This window comes from Struthio camelus, chromosome 25 (assembly GCF_040807025.1).
Source record: "Struthio camelus isolate bStrCam1 chromosome 25, bStrCam1.hap1, whole genome shotgun sequence".
NCBI lineage: Eukaryota > Metazoa > Chordata > Aves > Struthioniformes > Struthionidae > Struthio > Struthio camelus.
Window position 1 is genome coordinate 7,131,998 of NC_090966.1, and position 22,237 is coordinate 7,154,234.

Sequence of the window (22,237 nt, forward strand, 5' to 3'; positions counted from 1 at the left end):
GATAGAATTAAATATTTCCTGTTCTAAAATTCTATACAGGACTGCTAAGGCAGAAAAGATCTCTAAAGCACGCAATTTCTCGCAATTGGATACATTTAGAAGTTTCATTGATCTGGGCTGATTTAGGAACTGCATGGTTTCCTTCTCATTACTGTTGAAGATCCCTTCATCATGCCAGCCAGCAGACCCTGGACCATAATAGCTAGTAGGCAGAAGAGAACCAGATAAGCATCTTTCTAGGCCAGAAGATCCCAGTTTAGCAGAGATGTCTTAAACTTTTATCCTGCCATATGAGAGAGCTGGAATCCTGGAAGAACCACCAGAATGTATGGAAGAAATCCTAGTAAAACCACCACCTACGCCACAGGATCCCTTTGCAGTCCCTGAAGAGACCATGTGAATATAGTGCTTGGAAATCATGATGCTAGTAGCCTCAGTTAGTAGGCCTCAGATTAGCTGGAGAGCCCAAGCTGTTAAGCCCCGATGGCTTGTTCCTCAGTTGAGCATTTTTATATCCTGCCCACTGGGTGCTGGCGGGTTGCAGAAGCCACTTCTCTTGGGAAAGTTTATACCAGTTTTCTAAATGCATCTCATTAGTCTGTTATTTAGTTGTTTATAAGGAGTCAGTTTCCTCATAAAAAGCTAAGATAAGTTAGAGCTCGCCAGTATTATTTTTATTGTGTCATCAAAGGGACGTTTCATCATGCCTTAAAACAAAATTTGTTCATGGGTGTGGGTGAGGTGACTAGCTGTACAGTTTGTTTGCTGCTGTCCACAGGAACACTTTCCCTGCCATCAGTTCAGTTCAACGCTAGTTGTACGGAAAGTTCAAAAATATTAGAGATTATGGTAGATCCACTGTTAGTTGTTGTTCCGTTAGCATATACCAGTAGCTATTTTTTTGCTGTGCAATTTCTGTCTCTTCCTCTCTGAACAATATACTTAATAGTCACCTGATTTCTGGATGAGGAGAAATTTCTATTGTTTTTTTTTTTTCTTTTCAGATTCATTGTGATGTTGCTCTGCTGAAGTGTGCAGGAAGCTCTTCCCAGTTCTTTTCAGTGTGAGCAATAGTCCTACAGAACATGTATTTCTTAACAGTGATAGGTTAATGCTCCTGAAGGAACTTTTAACTGATGGCTAAACTGTGGGGCTGGTGCTAGCAGTGCAGATTTATTTTTTCTAAAATGTCAGAAAACAGAATAGATAAAAATAGCGATGACCATATTTGTGTACGTGTTCAGAGAGCAGAAAGGGACTCTCAGTCTCTGCGTGGGAATCAAACAGGTAGGCAATATTGCGGGCAATGTCTGAAAAATCTGGAAGTGACACTGCAATAGAATCTAGTAAGAGGTATGAAAGGGGAGCGGAAGTGAGGGGATAACCATTAGCAATTTTGTAGGTGCAGAGGATGTAGTGAGAATAAGGAAATAAAAGAGATGAGAATGATATGGCTTCAAAGAGGTTAGAAGGAAAATAAAATATATACTTCCAGAAATGGTATCATTTTTGTAGATACAATTCTATGGATTGAAATAGTGCGGGATGAGGAACACATTTTCCAAACAGGTTATCTTAGCAAAATACAGCATTTATGTGAATGTTTTATATGCTTCTGAAGTTGGGGTTTACTTGCCTCTTAAATATTTATAAGCTGCTCTCTTCAATCACAGTGGTGTAGATTTATAAACTAACTTATTACTGAGAAAATGGCAGTGTTGCTAATAAAAAAGCTACAGTAATGATGTATGCTGGTGACTTTCTTCCTTACGTGTGGAACCCAGAATGGTCGCAACAAACTCTGCTTGAGGCATTCGCTTCACCCAGCCTTTGCTTAGCCCAGGGAACCAGCCTTTGCACTGAAGGAAGTGCAGGACAGATTGCTCCTAGTCCAGGCGTCTGGTTTGGGTTACAGAAAGCAGCGTAGTAAGATGTGCAACAAAGGGAGTGTATATGGTCACGTGGATGGCAGTGCCATACTGACTATAAAAAAAACAACAGAAAACCAAAGGTATTTGCACAAGCAGGAGAGAAGCTTTATTATGTTCTTTCATAAGAGTACTATATAGCTACTGACAGAAAACAGGCTCTTCGTCTCTGAGCTGTAGAGCCAAAGAATCATGTAAAAAGGGAGAGCAAATTTAAGTAAAGATACCAAGCTGTTGCACATTACTGGACTCAATTCTTGTGGATTTGGCGAAAGTAAAAGGACATTTCTGATAGCATTAGCCAGTGTGCATACTACATTGTTTCCTTGTCACTTTATCAGAAGTTATTTCCCGAATTCCCTCTCCAGTGTGTACTGTTTTTATAACTGGTACAGTACAGATGATCTCACGTACAAGAGGGCATTCAGTATTTCTTTTTAGGGGAATTTCTTTTCACGTGTAGAAACAACTTTTCCATCTACTGAGTCTTCCATGGTGATGCGAACTCTTCCGCCGCTCAGATGTGCTGTGGTAGGAGAAAGAAGGGTAATTCAAGTAGAGGAACCCAAATGTGCTGCTAGCACCCTGAAGAGCTGTGGGGGGTTGGTTGGTTGTTTCCTGACAAGATTTTTTCCACATACCAAAGAGAGTCTTGAAATAGGAGGATAAAAGATATAAAGGAGGAACGCACAATTTCCTCGTGAAAATTTCGTGTCAAAGTTGGATGTATCATATTTATGTTAAATGACAATATAACAATATTACAGGAATTCAGGAATCTCTGGGAAATTTCCATATATTAGAACTATAGTAGGAATTCATGCAACCATTTTGGCAAGCTACTGGTTACAATACTTTATAATATGAAATACTGTAATTTCATCTCTAAATGGTAAAGAATGTGGCCATAGTGGAGAGACTGTGATCTATAGCTGTGAGAAGAAATCCCAACCAAAAACGATAGGTTCATTGAATTCTATTTGGTCAATTAATTCCAGCCCCTCCTTACATCTAATTTTTTCTTACCATCCTTAGGGCTCCATCCCGACATCCTGCAGGAAACAAGAAATGTTTAATTAATGACTGCCACTGAACCTGTCCGCTGAAACCACTGATCACAGATTTAGGGAAAAAAAAAGAGTGTGAAGAGCCGTGATTTCACACTGCTCCTTTCAGTGGATTGTTCATTAGATCTTTTCTTACTAATGTTATTGCTAAGGCCCTCTCATGTGCTTTGAAGGCCTACTCTAGTCGGCCACTCCTATGTACGCAATAGGAAATATCAACATCACTCAGACCAGTTCTTGTTCTTGATATGTCTACATGGACTTTTCCTCGTCTCAGAATGTTGTAATTTAAGAGCAATGTAAGGGGCTGATTCCCCCTCAAAGATCAACGGTAATTCCATGCGTGGATCCAGATGATAAATGAGCAGTAAAAGACTTCATAAAAGTAAGCCATAGTCTACACCCCGTTCTTTACTAATATAACATTCTGGTGCACAATGATGAATATTTTCACCTCTGTGCACAAGCTTAGAAAAACGGGAGCTAAATAAATACTGAGAACACTTTTTCATAGGTTATTTTAGGCTAAAGCTCATTATGCTGGTGCAGCAAGAGCATTATATAAGATATATGCCTATGGTGCCTGGTGCCTTCTGTAGTTCATTTTAGGCAACATGGCTGCATTTGTGTTTTCAAGCTATCAGCTCAGTTGACCTGGAAGTTTAGCTTGAGTAACAGCTGCCCTTGGGATGTTACTGAGCATCTGTTTTGCCAGCGCACAAAAGGCTGTGTTTGCAGTCAATGTAATTTAGTAATCTGGAGTCAGTTTAGCAGCCACAAATTACTGCTTTACACTATATCATGTTATTATTAATATCTAATCCGCATAGCATTTGTAAATAGTAACGTACTGAGAGTCCTGGCCCTCCAGGAGCTGGCGGTATGTGGCAATCTCCTGCTCCAGGCGGCTTTTGATGTCCATGAGCATTCGGTACTCCTGGTTCTGACGCTCCATGTCGCATCGGAGTTCACTCAACTGCTCCTCGACGTTGGTGATGAGGGCCTGAATTTGTGCTAGTTGTGCACAGTACCGTGCTTCTGTATCTCGCAAGTTGGCTTCCAGTCCAGCTTTCTAAAGCAGAGTAATATTAGACTAGGTTATCATGCCTATTTGTCCCATAGAGAGACAGTGTAAGATAAGGGAAGACAGAAAGGGAGGAAGGAGAGAGTGTGCTAGTTGTCACTTGTGATAGGCTTAGAAGAGCTCCGTACCATGCTGAGCTGGGACTGGAGCTCTATCTCCAGGCCCTGGAAGGTGCGTCTCAGTTCTGTGATCTCCGATTTGCCGGTCTGTATCTGTTGTGTATGTGTGGCTACTTCACGGTTCAGCTCATCAGTCTGAAAGAAAAAAAATACTGTGAAAATCAAATACAGATTGTATCAAAAGATGTTTAAAATCATTTTGAGAAAGGGAAGGCACATCCCATCTCCCCCAAAATATTGCATGGAGTCTCTTGTTACTCTAAAGCATTTTAGGTATTGTCCTTCTGACTTTATCGTTTCGGTTTGCCCATCACTATTGATATCTACTTCTGGAATGATGCTTGCGATGCTAGTGCCAAAAGCAGCTTAAAGGTGTTTAACAGTGAAAAGACAATGGACCTTTAAGAACTTGGTATGCTTCTCAGTACACCTGCCTGCTTGTTGAATGCAGAGACTCTGATCAGCAAAAACTGGGGTAGTAATAATGAGGCAATGCATCCGTTGAGTAACTATACCTGAGTGAAGAACCAGGCCTCGGCATCTTTGCGATTCTTCTCTGCCAGAGCTTCATACTGTTCCCTCATCTCGGAGAGTATTCTGGTCAGGTCGATTCCAGGAGCAGCATCCATTTCTACATTGACTGTTCCGCTTAGCTGATTTTTGTATTCTTTCATTTCCTGCATGAGCAGAAGGCAGAGGACACAGAAAAGATTATGCTCCTATATTCTCATATACTTTCTGCCATCAGGAATCCCCACAGTGGTATGTGGTACTTTAGTTATCAAGTACTGAAGGTAGGACACACATAGAAACATTTACCAAATTATCTCTCTCATCACACTTACTTTTATTCTCTGTCTGTCTCTGTATATGCGCACACACAGAAGCATACATGTGTGTGTGTATATATAGATCTATATGTATAGATCTAAATGTATAGATATATATGTATAGATCTACACACACACACACACACACACACACACACGCACATACAGGTATGTTCCTATTACACATCTTTGTTATCTCAACGGCCTCTGCATGTAAAACTGAAAACTCCTAGTTCTGAATAGTTTGGAATTAGAGAGGTGCTTTAAGGGACACGATTTGGATTCTTTTGAGATTACAGTTTTCTTCTTAATCATTTAGCTGTAAAACTGTCATTCTGGTTTGTTTTTCCCCCAAATGGAGAGGGGTAAATTCTGAATGGAACTAATTTTCTCTCTTGATTGTTAAGAACTCTCACCTCCTCGTGGTTCTTCTTGAGGTAGGCCAGCTCCTCCTTCAGTGTTTCAATCTGCATCTCCAGGTCAGCTCTGGCCAGAGTCAGCTCGTCCAGGACTCTGCGCAGGCCGTTGATGTCGGACTCCACGCTCTGGCGAAGGAACAGCTCGTTTTCATATCTGCAGTTTTAAAAAGAAACACACGTTGGAACATACAAGAGTTGGTATTGAGGAGAGCTGGAAAACTGTGGAATTTTATGCTGAACGTAGAAGGAACAGGAGGATGTAAATGAAAACATCCATTAAAAGGAAATTTAAAGGGAATGCAGATATTTTTTGCCCCTTTCAAGTATGAAAGCACATGGATTGCCATCTGATTTTATTCCAGAGGAATACATGACCTTTTCAGTTTGTAATACCTAATAGTTATTATCAGCATTGATAGAAAAGTTACCATACAGGACAGTTCGTTTTCAGCATCTTCTCAAATTTGGCACAAAGAAAAGCATAGATTGCCCAGCTCTGCCTAGGGCATTAGAGGAGAAAATACAAACCTGCAGGTACATTGCTGTGAGAGAAAACAATTGTGCAAGTATCTTTGTCATCTTTTCAGCAGTGCCTGACGGGCTGTTCTCAGCGTCCATGAACTGGATAAGCACAGAATCACTGTTGTCTTTCCTTTCTTAATTTGACACTCTGTGCGAGAGAGCTGCTGCAGCCAAGCAGGCATCTCGGCACACCATTCTGTTCCTTTTAAACGCTAATTCCAACCTGTTCCTGCTTTCTTTTCCCGAGTGATTTAGGCTAGTAAGACTATTCAGGAGCATCCTCCAAAATAAGACATGAACTATAATTTATTATGTAAACATCTCAGTAATCTGGATACTATGTTCCATCAAGTTTCTTTTCCCATTTCTTCCTTCATCACATCAATTCTTTTAACTGGATTTTTTCATCATAGGTTATAGAAGAAAAATATGTCAGTGACTGAAGAACTTTTTTTTCTAGATAGGAAGTAATATTAAACTTCAAAAAACCGAGAGAGAGGATGAGAGAGAATAAAAATGTGATCCAGCTAAACTTACTTCAGTCTGAAGTCATCTGCAGCCAGCCTGGCATTGTCAATCTCCAAAATGATTCTGGAGTTGTCAATAGTAGCTGCAAGGATCTGGCAGTAGGAGATACAGAAAAGGATTCCTGTGAGTAATGGTGAAATACCCTTGTTCCTGAGCGCCTAGTAGGTAGTTATTGAAGCTGTTAACCATCGAACAAGGCAGAAAAAATGAACCTCTGTTGAGATTTCATTAGTTAAAGACGCTTTTTGCATTGCAATAACCATTTCATTTTATTATATTGCCTTTTGGTCACGTTGTAATTCTTATGGCTTTTATATGGGAAAACCAAAAAACCTAAACTCTTTACCACCGCCCAGATGCAACCCAGATATCTGAGACACCTTTACTGTAGCCCAAGAAAAGGCAGGTATGTCTGTGTGAAAGTAAGCACATTGTTGTTGTTGTTTTAGAACTTTCTGTGTGTAACCTTTAAATCTTCTTTCTTTACCACTTCATAAGTACTAAGTGAGAAGATAAGCAATGTGTACAGTTCACATTTAACATAATTGTAAAATACATTTACACAATACCTGATCTTATCTTTGCCCTGGAGAATTACTTTTCCAGACTATGAGATCTGCCTATCATATTTTTAGTATTTGATTACTCTCTAAATATATTGATAATTCTAAACCCACTTTGTCATTTTTTGCTAACTTTTAGTGCAATCATTTTAATTTCAACAAACTTCACCTTTTCAGGATGACACATTTACTTTTTAAATTAAGAAAAAAAAGACTCTTTTTTGCTAGAATGCTCATAACTACAATATATTTGGATTTGGGGAATCAATTTTTTATTTATAGTTTTTTAATTGGTTTGAAGAGCAGTTCCGCAATTCCAATGTATTCTTATAACTCCCTGTACCTATGAATGTCATACCTTGTCTCGGAGATCTTCAATTATCTTGTAATAGTGGCTGTAGTCCCGCTCTGGGCTGGTGGGAGCTTGCTTCTGGTACCAGTCTCGTATTTTGACCTCTAAATCAGCATTTGCCTCTTCCAGTGCTCGTACCTTGTCCAGGTATGCAGCCAGACGGTCGTTCAGATTCTGCATAGTTATCTTTTCATTTCCAGAGAGAAGGCCATCACCACCACCAAAGTCAAGACCTCCACCAAAGCCAGCCCCTCCACCAAAGCCAGAGGCTGCACCCCAACCAAAGCCACTTTGTAAGGCACTACCTCCTCCGTAGCCTCCTCCATAGCCACTACCCAAACCAGAACACAAGCCACCACCAAATCCACTTCCTACGGAGGAGACATACCGAGCTGAAGAGACAGAGACACCCCTGCCACCAGATCCTCCATGTATACTTGGAGCCCTGTAGGATCCTCCCGTTCGGATTGAGGAGAGGCGAGAGCTGCTGCTTCCACCGCCCCCAAAGCCACCACCATAGGTAGAAGAGGAGCTCTGTCTGTAGACAGTAGTCATGGCAGAGGCACGAAAGGACCTAGGGTCAATGAGCTTGGTCTAGAGGGAGAATGTGAGTGCTGTTGCTGCCCTGGCGCTTCATTTATATCCCTAGGCAGGGGGTTAGGAGACAAACCCACCCTGCAACCCTCCCTCCAAAGATTCCCCTCCCTAGGGGTGAGGCCATTCCTTACAAAGGGAGCTGGCTGCAGATCCCAGGGGCAAGGACTTGTTTTTTTTTCTTTTAATTAAACAAAAGGGATGATTCAGCTTACAGTTTTTTCTTTAGGCTATAGTTCTGAAACTTGCAGTTTACCTCTCTCGCATTCAAGAATGGAAAAATGGAGTGAGTTCAACCACACCCACTTACCCATTTACAGCAATTGCCATGCCTAAAAACGAAATTTGCTTTAAGTAAAATTCCAATTTCTTTGAAAAATGTACTATCATCAGTTAATCTCACCATTCCTTCTTCATTTTTACTCATATTCTTGTTAAAAATTTGGAATTGAATTTGTCGTGTTCTTCTTCCTGTTCTTTGCTTAGAATTAATTTTCAGATTTTGGAATCTGAATTTTTTAGTACAAAAATTGTATAGTTATAACATTGCTTAAGGGATCATGAACATCCATCGGTGTACAGAGAATATAAGATTGAAATAATTCAACTAAAAGAATAAATGTCAGACTAAGTTCCCATTGCTTTTTGGAAACCTAAACAAATTGGGTTTAAGATGAAACTGTTCAGATAGCAATTAACGTGTGTAATGCCAGTACACACTAGGCAATGGAGTTAATCTTGAAATAAGGTTTAAGACTCACGAAACTGATGTTAAACCTTCGTTTAAACTGGGAGTTTGAAATTGGTCTGTTTCAATCCTAGTAAATTTCTAGTGAAATTCAGAAGTCAGTAATTCAGAATTCGGTTAATTAACATGATTTAATACTGCCTAATTATGAGAAACCAGATTTGAGGGATTTTTACAGAACAATTAGCTGCTCGCTTACACTGCCAGGGTGTGTCCGTGGGATAAGGCGTCTGTGTGGACAGTGTGGCAATAGTGTGGGTTTGGAAGAAAGAACCCCAGTCTCTTTGCACAGCAAGGTGACATTCTTCAGGTGAAAGTCACAAGTGGCAGCTGACAAGCAGGGGCACGTACGGTCGCACAGCCGGCGGGTGCTGAGGGGCTGAAGGAAACTGAGGGTTGGGAGAGGTGGGACAGAAGCAGGGGCAAAGTGAAGATGGGCAGAACGTTCCCTGGTTTTTAGCTTAGAAGCACCAAATTTATTTTAAAATACAACTTTGAAATAAAGCAAAACAAATGATATGTTTGCTAACAACATAAAGGATTTGGCTTTTTTTTTTTTTGCACGGTTTTTGACATATCGATAGAAAAAGAAATCAGAATACAGGATGAGTGTTTGGAGGTAAACTGAGGATTGTATCAGTTGCAGCAGTAAGCTGAGGGGTTTTCTGAAGTTTACAGCTGACGCTGCAGTGCAGTCTCAGGGAATTACCCAGCCTTTCTGCCAGGAAGAGGCAGGAGCGTGTGCACTAGGAGGAAAAGTGTATCAAAAGTCTAGCTGGGATGTGCGGCTTCACAACCTGCTTCTGAAAATGTCCACTTGCTCTTCAGCTATGTAGAAAAGAGATGATATTTCGGAGTTGTGGAAACATGTTTCCAACTGAACCTGGCCCTTTGCCATAGCAGTGCAGTTTTGCCAAGGGGCAGATTAATAATCCTGAGTATCTTGCCAAATTCATATATCTCCAGGAGTTCATATCTCAGGAAACAAGTTTTGACAAACTCTCCTAAAGATAAACAAAGTTTCTTCAAGCCCCCTGTAATGTAAATATGCTGAAGTGTGCATGCTGCTAGGCTCTGACTCCAAATGGTCCCATAATAAGCAAGATCAAATTCCATTTAAAAAAAATCCAGCAAAACCGCTTCTAGAGAACATCATAAACTTTAACAAGACACTGGGGATTTTTCATTCAGTTTTGTTTAATTTAGTCTGCATAGCTTCTTTGAAAACTTGTTGGTGAAATATACTTCGTTGTTTTTGAAAGTGCCTTGTGCTGTTATCAGATGAACGTGCCAGGTAGCAGATATAAAGCTGTTTGTCTTTTTTTTCTTTTTCTGTAGAATATTTACTATTGGGGAAAAAATAAATCAAAAAGCCAATGCAGATGATGGTCCTATAACATTATTCAGAAAACCACAAAGATGGGGAGCCTGTGACTTTTTCAGTTTTCTCTAAAGCATCAAACTGCGACCCTGGGGGTGCCCCCCCACAGTCAGAGGCCTGGAAATGCGATGTGTAGCGCTCGCCGACCTGAGGCTCATTCCTGCCTTCGTCAGGCAGGAATCTAGTTATAATTCTGCTTACAGGCATATTTTTCTTTTCGGTTATTATTTCTCCATTTTAGCCGTGTTCTATCATTTAAAGTCATTTACGTTTCCCTAAATTTTTGAGGTTTGGAATGCTTCAAGGTTCATAACGTCTTACGGTTTTAAATGAAGCTCCAAAAGTTTTTCTTTGTTCATTTAGCTCTTTTCTGCAGCTGGAGCATGAATCCTGAAATCTCTAGAGTTTTCTTCTCATAGTCCATGCGAGGAAACCGAAGCTTATCACTTGCCAAAGTAAAAAAATGCTATTTCAAGCTTATGCTTCACACTAAGATTTCTTATCTAATGTCTTGAGACACTGGGCTTGTATTTGTGGTGCATAGTCTCCTTGGTGTGTCGTGCTTCCACAGAGGTTTCTCAGGAGGCCTTTCCTGACATGTCTGTGCTGTGCAAACTCTTATTACTTCTGTTCCTGGATTAATGAAGCTGACACACTGTAGCCTCTCCTTCCGTGAAGACAAAGAGTTTCATTCAAGAAGCAGCTTGTTTATCATTTCAGTCTTTTGCTGATAAAACTCTCACTCAGCTATTATACACCTTTAGAAAATCCTTTTTTTCTGAACCAAGCTCTGAATTATACCCTCTGGGTGATTTTATGTTAAATGTTTTGCCAGAAAGCTGTCATTACCCTACAAGTATTGGACAAAATCATTAAAATTATGAACTAAAATTCAAACTAGGATATCAAAACAGAAATGATGGCATTTTCAAGATTGTTTCCAATCTCTGAAGCCTCCAGTTACTTTAACAGAATTTATGAATTCCTTCAATTCTTGGCACTTTAAAGCTTTTAACCACTTTAAAGCTTTTAACCTATTAAATATGTTTTTTCTAACACATATTTAATTTAGTCTTTGGAATTTAAAAACCAAAACCAACTTTTTGGTTGGAACATACATCTCGTAAGTAAGTGTCCTTATACCTTATATTTTGCATTCTTGGCGAATGAGAACTTGTTCTCAGACTCTTAACATTTGCAGCTATATAACCTGCAAAATCTGGACCAGTAATCACATATTTTGACTGTTTTTGTGACAAGAATTTACTGCCAGGAAATGGGCTTTTGTCAAGATTATAAAACAGACCTGGAGTTGTTTGTTGTTTGATCTGGAAAGGATTCCAGGCTTAACTGCTGGAGGGAATAAATTGGGTGTAAGATATTTATTTGAAATTGTGTCAGCAGTATTGAAGCATTTAATGCACTAGAACTTTCTTCTCCTTGCTTTTCCAAAAGCAAATACCATATGCAAGGGAGTATTTCTGATGAACTGCCTTCATTTCACTTTCCTGCCACTGCTCCCTTTTCATTCTGTACCTGCTTCACCAAAGCACTTAGTCCAGCTGTTCTTCCCGTCTTCGACTCTTCTTCTGTGTATGTCTATGTTGGTTCAAACATGTCATGGCTATTTTTTTCTGTCATAGTTTTTCAGTGATGCCACTATCTAATGTTACCTTGCCAGATTTCTAGAGGCTGAGCTGGGATTGTCCGTGTCAAGACTTGAAAACCGATGTTGACAGGTCCCCTGAGTCACTGCTAAACCAACAGTGGGCACCAGCGTCAAGCCTACCCCTACGGTTGAAAAGGATCGCCCAGCCTTGGTAGAGGTGATCCAAAGCTTTGGGATGGTCCTTGCTCTGCAAATGCTCCATTAAGCCGTAAACTAGTTATGCACGAGAGTGAAATGATTTATTTAAGGGAGAAGTGATGAAGGACTTGATGGGATCTCCCTGAAACACAGGGTGCAAGAGGGTCTGCTCTGCGAGGATGCAGTATTGGGTTGCTTTTAGTCAGGGCATACTCTCATTGCAATTTCGCCTTCAGGTGACTAGTTAACAGTATGCCTCTTACAACTGCCACTTGGAAGTGGGAATGTGATATATGAGCTATAGCCCCGGTTTGTTTTTAGCACAAACCCTGAGAAGTTTCCTTTTCCTTGCTTCTAGAGTGCTGGTTGGGAATGAAATTTCTGATTTGTGGGGGCTGAGCTAAAAGTATTTACATTTAGAATTTCAGCTATGATAAGTATCCTTTCAATGGTTTGGAAATGAAGGTGGCTATAATATGGGCTAAAGGTTTGTTACCTAACTGTATGAACTGAGGATTGTATTTTTCTTTGAAGATCAATGTATCAGAATAGAAAGTGAATGAAGAAATCTCATGCCAGTTTCTCCTTCCCATTTGTTTCCACAGGAATATCGTCAAACTATTTTAACAGCTTTGCATTTCACCCTAAAAAAAAGTCTCCCAGCCCTTGCTCATTACCAAAGCCGCATAAGATCTCACTGTTACTGCTCTTCAGAGTCCACAGCCATTGTAGTCAGTAATGTAAGTCACCCCTGTATCCCCCTCACTGAGGAGCTGAGATGCGGTTGCCTCTGTATTCAGAGCTCCTGCCAGCAATAGAAGTTAGACGAGGAGATTGGGGATGGAGCTCAAGCCACCCATGTGACTCTGTGAGCACTAACCTCTCGGGGAGGTTGGCTAGCTGTTTATTTGTTCTGATTAAAGCCAAATTGCAATAAGGATGTCGCAATAAAGAAAAAGAGTTTCGTTTGCAAGAAACAGATCATTTTTATTAGAGTAGATACAGCAATTCAGTACATGAAAGAACAAGGAATGACTGAAAACCTAACCTAATTCAAAACGTAATCAGCACTAATGTCAAGACTTTTCTGTGCTTTACTGTACTCATTTCCACCAGTTTATTATGATTCTTCTGAATTTTAATTCCTATATATTGGCTTGCTTTTTTAAAAAATTTATTTTGAAGGTGACATTTTGAAGACTTTTAGTACTTTTTTCCATCTGCCAGCTTGTCTCCTTTGTCTGCAATAATACAGAAAGAAAGAACAACAATTACTGAAGCATAACACAAATGAGACCACTCTCTGCAATGGACGCTGAGCTTATATTCTATCTCATCTCTCATTCCCTTTTCCCAGAAGTTTTCCTCTTCATAGCATTGGTTTGAATCATGCATCCTACATAAAAGCTCAAGAAATACTTTACTTGCATGTTCATACAATACCTCTGAGCTGGCCAAGCTCAAATTTCTTGTATCCTTTTATCTGGAGGAATGATTATGCATTTTGTGATGTACTTAGCCTTTATTGTAGCATAGTCTGAGATTTTTTTCTGATGCCCAGCAGCTTTTAATGACTATAAGTTGTTAAATTCTAGCCAGAGCCATCATTTGTTCCTACTTAGATTTTTTTCTGAGTCAGTGCAGCAACCCCATCTCTAAAATTCACACCACTGCCATAATGAATATATTTTTCTTTTTAGAAAATAAAAGTTATTTCACTTTTAAAAGTTTCCCTAAAGAGAAAGAATCCTTACCAGCAGTTGCAGAAAGGGAGCCAAACATCCTGTAAAACAAAGAGATAATAGATGAAAGGAGGGATAATACATCAAATACAGGGTGAGAGAAGGATATATGAAAGCAAAATCTCTATCAGGTACATTTTATACATAGCCAGGCGTGAGATGTTCGTCTCCTTGCCACCACTTTCAGCTCAGGAGAGGGAATTATTGAAGGAAAAATTTTTTTAACAGCTGAAGTGGGAAAAGACATTTCTGAAAAGCAGAGAATAAAGGAAATCAAAAACTTTCAACTCCTACCTCATTTCTTGTTCTAGACTATGAAATATTTTCCTCCTTGAGGCTATATGTGAACTGACGAGAGCTGTGCACTTAAATGGCTGTCGGAAATTAGCTAAGCTGCTCTATATTCAGTTCTCCTCAGAATATTTATTTCTACAGTGAATCCTATGAGGAAGAGCTACTTAACTGGCAACAGGAAGTTTGTGGGAATTTGGATTTAATCCATATACTTTTAAAAAACATCACTAACTGCACTGTGTTCCCTAAATGCTAAGCGTATGTTGAGTTACCACTTTAGCTGTTCGTTGGGCTAAGTCTCTCGTACTGTTTGTCGGTTTGTCCTTTGGTTTAGAAGCTCTTTGTGGTACCTGCTTAACGCAAATGGAAATTGTAACATTTCTAGCTCTAGCATAGTCCAGAAAAAATGATTTGTTAAACATTTTCGAATACCCAGGAGTATCTGAAGTTGGGTTTATTGTGATGCTGTGACACAGTTAGCTAAGGAGCACCATGGCACGGTCAAACTTTATGAGCTTAAGCACAGAGGTCTTCCCCAGTGAGCAGTTACTTACTGGCTCTCCTGGCCTTCCAGGAGTTGGCGGTAAGTGGCAATCTCTTGCTCCAGACGAGTCTTGATGTCCATGAGGATCTTGTATTCGCTGTTCTGGCGTTCCATCTCAGCTCGGAGTTCAGCCAGCTGGGCCTCCATGTTGCCTATCAGGGCCTGGATCTGTGCCAGCTGGGCACCATAGCGCCCTTCTGTGTCTGCCAAGGTGTTTTCCAGCGCCGCTTTCTGAGAACAGAGAGGTTGGAGGGGAAACAACAAAGAGGTTGCTGCCAGATACAGGATTGCTTGTGGGAAGGGGAGTATGGACATGTTTCAGTGTGTATGTGTTTATGCGGTGCATGTTTGAACACACCATGCTGAGCTGGGACTGCAGCTCTATGTCCAGGCCTTGGAGGGTGCGTCTCAAGTCAGTGACTTCAGACTTGCTGCTCTGCAGTTGCTCAGTATTGACAGCGACTTCGCGGTTCAGCTCTTCAGTCTGAAAGAGGGAAGGCGTTAACGTGAGAAATGTGAGGCCTCTTTCTAGAGGTCATGAGGCTTTCACAGCACTTTCCTGTACATTTTAAAAATTACTTTCTTTATTTCACAGATCTTTTGGTTAATATTTGCATGTGTGGAGTGTTTCCTACCTTGTTTTGGAACCAGGCCTCAGCATCCTTCCTGTTCTTTTCAGCCATGTGTTCATACTGGTCTCTCATGTCAGCCAGGATCTTGGACAGGTCAATGCCTGGAGCAGAGTCCACTTCAACACTGACTTGGCCAGCTACTTGCCCTCCCAGGGCACTCATTTCCTACGTCGGCGTGGCAGAGGAAGGCAAAAGAGGGTACAATCATAAACTGAAAACATTTTACACCTTCCTTTCTTTCTTCAAGGTCTAATGTCTGACCGACTATCCTGAAATACTTGCAGGGGATGTCGTTAGTTGCTTAATCTACACAGAAATCTTTTGTTTGCTGCTGGAGAGCCCAAGGCACTCCTGAGGACTCCACATTCACACAAGGTGTTTTCTAATGTCATTTTCAGATGTGTGCCTTGTTTTTTTTTTTTTTTTTTACCTCCTCATGGTTCTTCTTTAGGTAGGCCAGCTCTTCTTTTAAGTTTTCAATCTGCAGCTCCAAGTCTGTTCTAGCCAGGGTCAGTTCATCCAGGACTCTGCGCAGGCCGTTGATGTCAGCCTCCACGCTCATGCGAAGAGCTTGCTCTGTTTCAAACCTTAAAAAAAACAAAGCAAAACAAAACTATTGAGGCTGGCTGACTGTGAAACACATTATATAGTGTAAATGTATCCAGTTTTGTAGGACTGAAAACCTACCATTTAGCAAATGTTTTTCAGTATTAAACTATTCTCCTTGTGTATTACATGATACAAAATTGTCTGTAGTGTAGAAGAGGCTTTCAGCAAACGCATCAAGGGTTGAATTGCAATGACAGGATCAAACTGCTGCTAATACACAAACGTTTGTTGACATTCCTTTGCTTTTTCACAGCCACTGCCCTTTGGCTCAACAGGGGTACTCGCCTGCCTAAGAGACCGTTTTCCTTTCCAAAAATACTCACTTGGTTTTAAAGTCATCAGCAGCCAGCCTGGCATTATCAATTTGCAAGACAATCTTGGAGTTGTCGATAGTGGCAGCAAGGATCTGCGAACAATGAGAGTGATTCATTGCTGAGGCTGAAACAATTCTGTTACCTCCTTCCTTGATACTGAAGATAAAAGAGTGAAGATTCTGTTTCAACTGTAGCTACACCAAATAAAAGTGTACTTTATTTGGTCTCAGTAGCAAAGTAACAGTGAAGTACAGCAAATGTACAGCATAGATTTATCGCAGTACTTTTTGCCGTGAGTATCATTTATGGATAGGTTCCCTTATTTTTTGTCTGGCCTATGAAGTGGCTTTAAATTAGAAGTCCTATCACCATGTGAAGTCACCACAGTGAGACAAATCTACATGTTCTGTTAGAGGGAGAGGACTTTGGTGAGCCAGTGGGTAGGTGATGTTTTAAGACTGAAGCAAGAAGGCTATTTCCTGGTAAGATGCAATGGAAGCAAAGTCTGCAGAGCCTTCTTGGCAGAATTTCTCAATATACATTTTCTTATTAGCAGTAGTGAGTGATTTTAAAATAAATGATGTATTTGTGTATCATGAACAGTATACATTCATACTGCATTTCTGTGGTCCTTGAACGCATTTTTATATGAACCACTGTTCAGTGTTCAGGGACTCTTCTGATGCAGCGTGAGCAGCCATAAAGGAAATGTTATTTACTGAAGAGTAATTCTGGTTTATTTTTATCTAGAAAGCGTGGCTTTTTATCAGCCACTTTCAAAAATCAAAAGATATCTAGAAAAGCAGCTGGGACAACATCTTCTCTCCCCTAACTAAGGGGAATAAAATACAAGCAGGAAAGGATACTAAAAAGAGAAAATCTATTCCCCAGTTCTGCTTTTTTCTGGAACTTAGTTTCTGAAACCAGTACAGCGTGTGAATGGGTTAAAGCAAAAGAAAAGTAAACTTTGTGGGAGGGGTCATGAACTCCAAGCTGAACCTCAAGTTTTCTTTCATTTGTTTGCATAGTTTAGTCAGCTACTATGTATGTTTGCCAGGGTGTGTATCTTAAAGTAACCTGTTATCCCATACTCATGGGCTATTGGGGGAACACAGATCCTGCATTTATACAGAGATTGATTACTTCATGTCTGCTGCTTTCTTTATCCATAAGCCAGAAGTTTCAGCACTCTTTATTTCCAGTCCTAACTCAAGGAAGGGAAATCTACAAGACAAATATATTGATGATGATGAAATCCTGAAATGCCATCCTGACATTTACAAAATAAAAGAGGACCATTTTTAATTTTTACTGTTAAAGCAGTGTGTATGTGCCTCTGAAATTGCAGAGACAGGCAGGTTGCTGTTAGAGTTTGGTCTTGCTGTCTAAGTAAATACATACATACATACATACATACATATTTATATGTATACACACCAGTTAATACACAAAATAAGCCAGTACTTTCCAGGCAGTAGTATCCACTGAAGCTATTGAAATATAGAAAATGTTCTACACAAAACACTGCAAAATTAAATGAAAGCTGTTAGAGAATTTACTGCTGTTTGCTGGGCACTATTTAGATTTACCTCTGTCTGCAGGGCCCTCGAATCCACTCCCCATTCACTGTTAAAAGCAAGTATTATCAGGGGACTAAGCACTGAGGCATCTCAAACTGATCGCTGTATACATTCTCTTAGCTAACGTTTTTAAAAGTAGATAATTCCATACTGAACATGCTCTTTATTCATCCCTGCTGACTCATAATGTATTCATTTCATCTTCCTATCCTTTTCATAATCCGCAATCCCTCCTGGCTGTTTTTCTAGTAAAGATTTTCTCTTTCATTTTTTATGCTTCCTTCTTAAGTGTTTGTGCAAACTAAGCTGCTTTTTAATAAATGTTAACACCTACCTTTTCTCGAAGGTCTTCGATAGTCTTATAATAAGGACTGTAGTCCCGAGCAGGCCCTGGTCCTTGTTTCTGGTACCAGTCTCGGATTTTAATTTCAAGATCAGAATTTGCTTCTTCCAGTGCACGCACTTTGTCCAAGTAAGATGCTAGGCGATCGTTCAGATTTTGCATAGTTGTTTTTTCATTTCCTGAAAGGAGGCCATCACCACTGCCCAGACAACCACCAAAGCCACCACTGAAGCTGTTGCTAAAACTACTACCATATCCACCACCCACGCCACTTCCTAGGCCAGAAGAGACAAATCTAGCAGAAGAGACTGAGACACCCCTGCCACCAGATCCACCATGGATACTTGGGGCCCTAAAGGAACCTCCGCCAAGACGGACTGAAGAGCCACCAAGTCCCCCTGACACAGAAGAGGTAGTTTGCCTGAAGCTGTAACTGGCCATGGTAAGAAATATCAAGGACCTGACTCAAATTACAGATCACAGAGTTTGTGATCCTGAAGCAGGAGTGTGTGTTCCTCTCCCCCACCCCACTTCTTTTATGCCTGGGACAATGGGAGTTGTCTCTCGAATGTGTTATCTGAGCCCCGTGGAATTTATCAGCCCTAAGCCTTCAGCCAACACAGAAATTCCTCTCATTGGTCAGCTACTGTGAAGTGGGCTGTGTTTCTTTTCCAAATACCTTTTTACATGGGAGCTGATTCCCTTCCCTCAAACCATTTCCTCTTGAAACAAAAGGTGGGATTCAGAGAACATGTCTCCCTGCTAAGGGCAGCATTCATAAATCTAGAATGATAGTTCACCCGTATGGAAACAAAAGGGCTGGGAGCCCACACCTCTGCTGCAGTGTACGCTGTGTCCATGGTGAAGTCGCACGATGACTTTTGTCACGTAATCTCAGGAAAGGGTTTTAATACAGAGAAATTCTATTGGTAGGCTGATAACAGAGCCTGAAAGGAGTCCAAATGATGAACAATATGTGTGGGCCTTGGGAAGACAGTTTCCCACCTCATCCAGTTTTCATTATTTCCCTTGTGAAAAATCCTTCTTTCCAAAAGTTAACATTTTCACCATTTGTTTCTTTGCTCTCAGTTTCTGTTGGGCAGCAGTGGAAGAGAGGACCTGATAGAGGACGTGGCTTATGTGACAGAGCCTGTTCTTGTACAGAAATGAGAATCCTCTTCAGGGAACCGTAGCTGTAGCAGAAGTAAGCGTTAAACTTCCCTGAGTGCCTCTGGTGTGAGCAGCAACAGGAGGAGTAAGCCGACCCCCAGCATTCACAGCGTTCAGGAAGCCACAAGGCTGGGGTGGAAATTCAGCTTCCGCTAAACAGAGCATCCGGAGCACAAGATGCCAGGAGGTGATGTTTCAGTGAGAAATCCATTTAATACCAAACTAAGGAAGTAAACGTACACCACATGCGTATCCTGTACGAAGGCCTGTCTAGTCTTGATACACACATAAAAATGCATCGGTATTTTAAATAACATCAGGTATTTTTCACTAATGCTGTACTCACTTTGTACAGAGGGAAATGTCAAACTGCAGGGCAAATACAGGGAGTGTGAAAGAATAAATATACAAACTGGAAGTTGGCCAATCACCAGTATCAACAACTCCATTTATCCTTCTCAAAGATTTTGCAGCCTTCCCTGCATTGTTCTAACTAACCAAAAATGGTTGTAACATATCTAGATGATTAAATTTTAGTTTCATAAAAGTGCAGACCTTCTCCCCTTTTAGTGCTTAGAAAGCCCTGAACTGTCAGTGAAATTAGAGCAAGTTCTCATAGTATTTATGATAGGAACACATGTCCATGGAGAGCTTCATTGAGCCACAAATTTATTTCATAGAGCTAGTAATTATTTAAATACCAGGCAGTAAAGTTTTTTTATCATTACTTAGTGATGGTCTAGAACCTATTACGTATAAATGAAGAGCTCGTAGTCTACTATTGCCCTGAAAGCTATTAAAAGAATTTTTTGACTTCTTGGGTAAAAGTTGCTTGAGCTTGCAAATGAGAATTTTGATAATAGTAGAAACTGTTCAAAATCCACTGGGTTACTAATGAGGGGGAATGTATCTGAACACCTTATTTACGTCCAAATACTGAAAAGAAATAGTTATTGAATAGAGAAGTATCTATTTCTTTATCCTGTAATTAGGCATGGAATTCCTGTTGTCCCTATATACTTTTAAAATTTATTTAATTTACCGTAACATATACCAGCCTCTTTTCTTTCCTGATGTCATTAGCCTCCCATATTAGCTTTCTGTGCTTCATAACTCTGCATTTATGTGGACTGATACTTACCTTTTTTCCAGGTTATATGTTGCTTTTTCACTTGTAATTGATGGAATTAATGTGCCACTTAACAGGAATTTAGTCGTTTTAATCAAATGTGCTTTATTATGGCACTGTGGCTGTCTAGCTATCTTATGTACTGCTCTTAAAGAACTCTCAACCATGTTTCTGTAGCTATATTCTGTGTGGGTAATCTAGATCCCAAAATGAGAGGGTCATATCCTGGTGGAGCAGCTTACTTGCTTACAAAACTTTCTGTATCTGATTATTAGGCTGTATCAAAAAGAGGAATTTTGCAATGACTCAGGTGCAGTATATATCATTTAATATGTACAATATATGCGGTATGTATCATCTGATTGATGCTGTCGCGCAGCACACCTGAGTTCTGCTCTTTCAGGAGAGACTGCTGCAGTCACACAGCTCTCCAACTTGCACAGTAAAAATATACAGCCTTTCTTAAGAGATATGGAGGCTAATTCTGCCTGCCAAAGACACACTGGTCGTTCCTTCCTGTAGAGCTGAATGTCCTGTTCAGCCTTGGGTAGGAAAAACCTGCCCAACAGGTAACTGTTCCAAGTCCTGTGAATAGGTGAAATAATAGTGTCAGAATGTTAGTGTCTGCATGCAGACAAAAAAAAAAAAAGCTACACAAGAACAGTTATGTTACTGTTAACACTAAAGCCCAAGTTGGAGCGCAGAGGACGTAAGTCCATGCACTTTTCTTCACTGAACAGAAATGCAAGAAGCTCAAAGGATATATTCTGATTTGTGTGATGCAGTGAGGAGAAAGGGACAACCTTTCCTCCAGGTTGTTCTTCGTTATTCCCTAGACTCCCTTGTCAGGTACTCAGAGCAGTGTATTTTGAATTTTTGCAAAATAAAATGCACATTCATGGTGTTGTATATAATATTATATGATCTGATTCATGAAAATCAGAATCTGGAAGGCTTTTGCATTCCCTGTGAAAAAAAATCCCCCAAAGAATGGATGGCCACCCTTCTTGGCAGTTGGGATTACATCTGAAAGGGAGCGTCATGAGAGGAAAAACATTGTCATGTGGAATAACTGTTTCATCTTATTTATACCACCAAATACATCAGAAGCTACTAGACTGTAGCAAAAGAGTCCCTGATGCAGCATTTCTAGTAAGACTATATAGTAAATTTCCAGAAAGGTTCTGGTTTTTCTTTAATTTTATATATCTCTTTTACCTCGGTGGCTGCACGTATTTGTTTTTGCTGGGACTCCCCCGAGGTGGTATCAAGTACTTAAATGCTTGGAAAAGCCCTTTTGGCTTATGGCAAAGGCTCTGTTCAAGAAAGACAGTGCTTTTGTCAATATGCTCAGGTCTTTTCTTTTCCCAGTACAATCAACTTAATTTGTTGTAGGGTCGGTTACCTATGAGCTTTGAAAACATTAGAACAGCCTTTCCCTAAAGGAAATAAAAGGAGCGAGCAACAAAGGAAATTTTATGTATCTACAACCTATCTGAGAGTAAGGGAGAGACTCACTTATTGAAGGTGAGACTCGCTTATATGAAGTACATCCAATGTACTGATGGAAAAGGTCTGCACCTAAACTCCTCGCTGACACCTGGTTCTGCTTTACCTTTATCATCTCCTCTACTTGACTTTTCGCTACTGCTTTATAAAATTGTACATATTTTTTCAGGGTATTTTTATGATTATTTTTTAATAAATCATTTTTTAAAATCAGCCTTAATTGACACTAGCATATACTTCAGTCTTCTCACATCCTGCTAAATTTGCTTCCAGGAAAGTTCTTAATTTGCTAAGGTAATTACAATTAAGTGAACTCTGTGAACATTTTAATGTGCATTTTTGGTGCCTGCAATTTTGCAGATGTTTCAGTGGAAGAATCAAGAAAGTGGTATTATTCTGAATTGAGCATGTAATTCTTTAAGTGTTTAT

At 40.1% G+C, this 22,237-nt stretch overlaps 2 protein-coding genes and 1 long non-coding RNA gene across 4 annotated transcripts in view; 1 reads left to right on the plus strand and 2 right to left on the minus strand.

Moving 5' to 3' along the window:
- Positions 1–1,063, plus strand: part of LOC138062203 (uncharacterized) — a 63,693-nt gene extending 62,630 nt beyond the window's left edge. The window contains exon 4 of one of the 2 annotated variants that reach the window (XR_011136294.1): positions 1,005–1,063. This is a non-coding gene — a long non-coding RNA (uncharacterized lncRNA). The remainder of the gene's footprint in view (positions 1–1,004) is intronic. The other variant, XR_011136295.1, reaches the window with a different exon arrangement.
- Positions 1,064–2,017: 954 nt separating this feature from the next.
- LOC104152453 (keratin, type I cytoskeletal 15) lies at positions 2,018–8,044 on the minus strand. The gene is made up of 8 exons (XM_068919116.1): positions 7,419–8,044; positions 6,507–6,589; positions 5,445–5,601; positions 4,714–4,875; positions 4,208–4,333; positions 3,847–4,067; positions 2,955–2,980; positions 2,018–2,454 (listed from the first exon to the last, which is right to left on the minus strand). The coding sequence occupies exons 1-8, from the start codon at positions 7,965–7,967 to the stop codon at positions 2,366–2,368; spliced, it is 1,413 nt and encodes a 470-aa protein (XP_068775217.1). The 5' UTR covers positions 7,968–8,044; the 3' UTR covers positions 2,018–2,365.
- A 4,861-nt stretch (positions 8,045–12,905) lies between these two features.
- Positions 12,906–22,017, minus strand: LOC104152434 (keratin, type I cytoskeletal 19). Its single transcript, XM_009687757.2, has 8 exons — positions 17,992–22,017; positions 16,087–16,169; positions 15,585–15,741; positions 15,158–15,319; positions 14,881–15,006; positions 14,533–14,753; positions 13,697–13,725; positions 12,906–13,183 (listed from the first exon to the last, which is right to left on the minus strand). The coding sequence occupies exons 1-8, from the start codon at positions 18,439–18,441 to the stop codon at positions 13,146–13,148; spliced, it is 1,266 nt and encodes a 421-aa protein (XP_009686052.2). The 5' UTR covers positions 18,442–22,017; the 3' UTR covers positions 12,906–13,145.
- Positions 22,018–22,237: the final 220 nt, after the last annotated feature.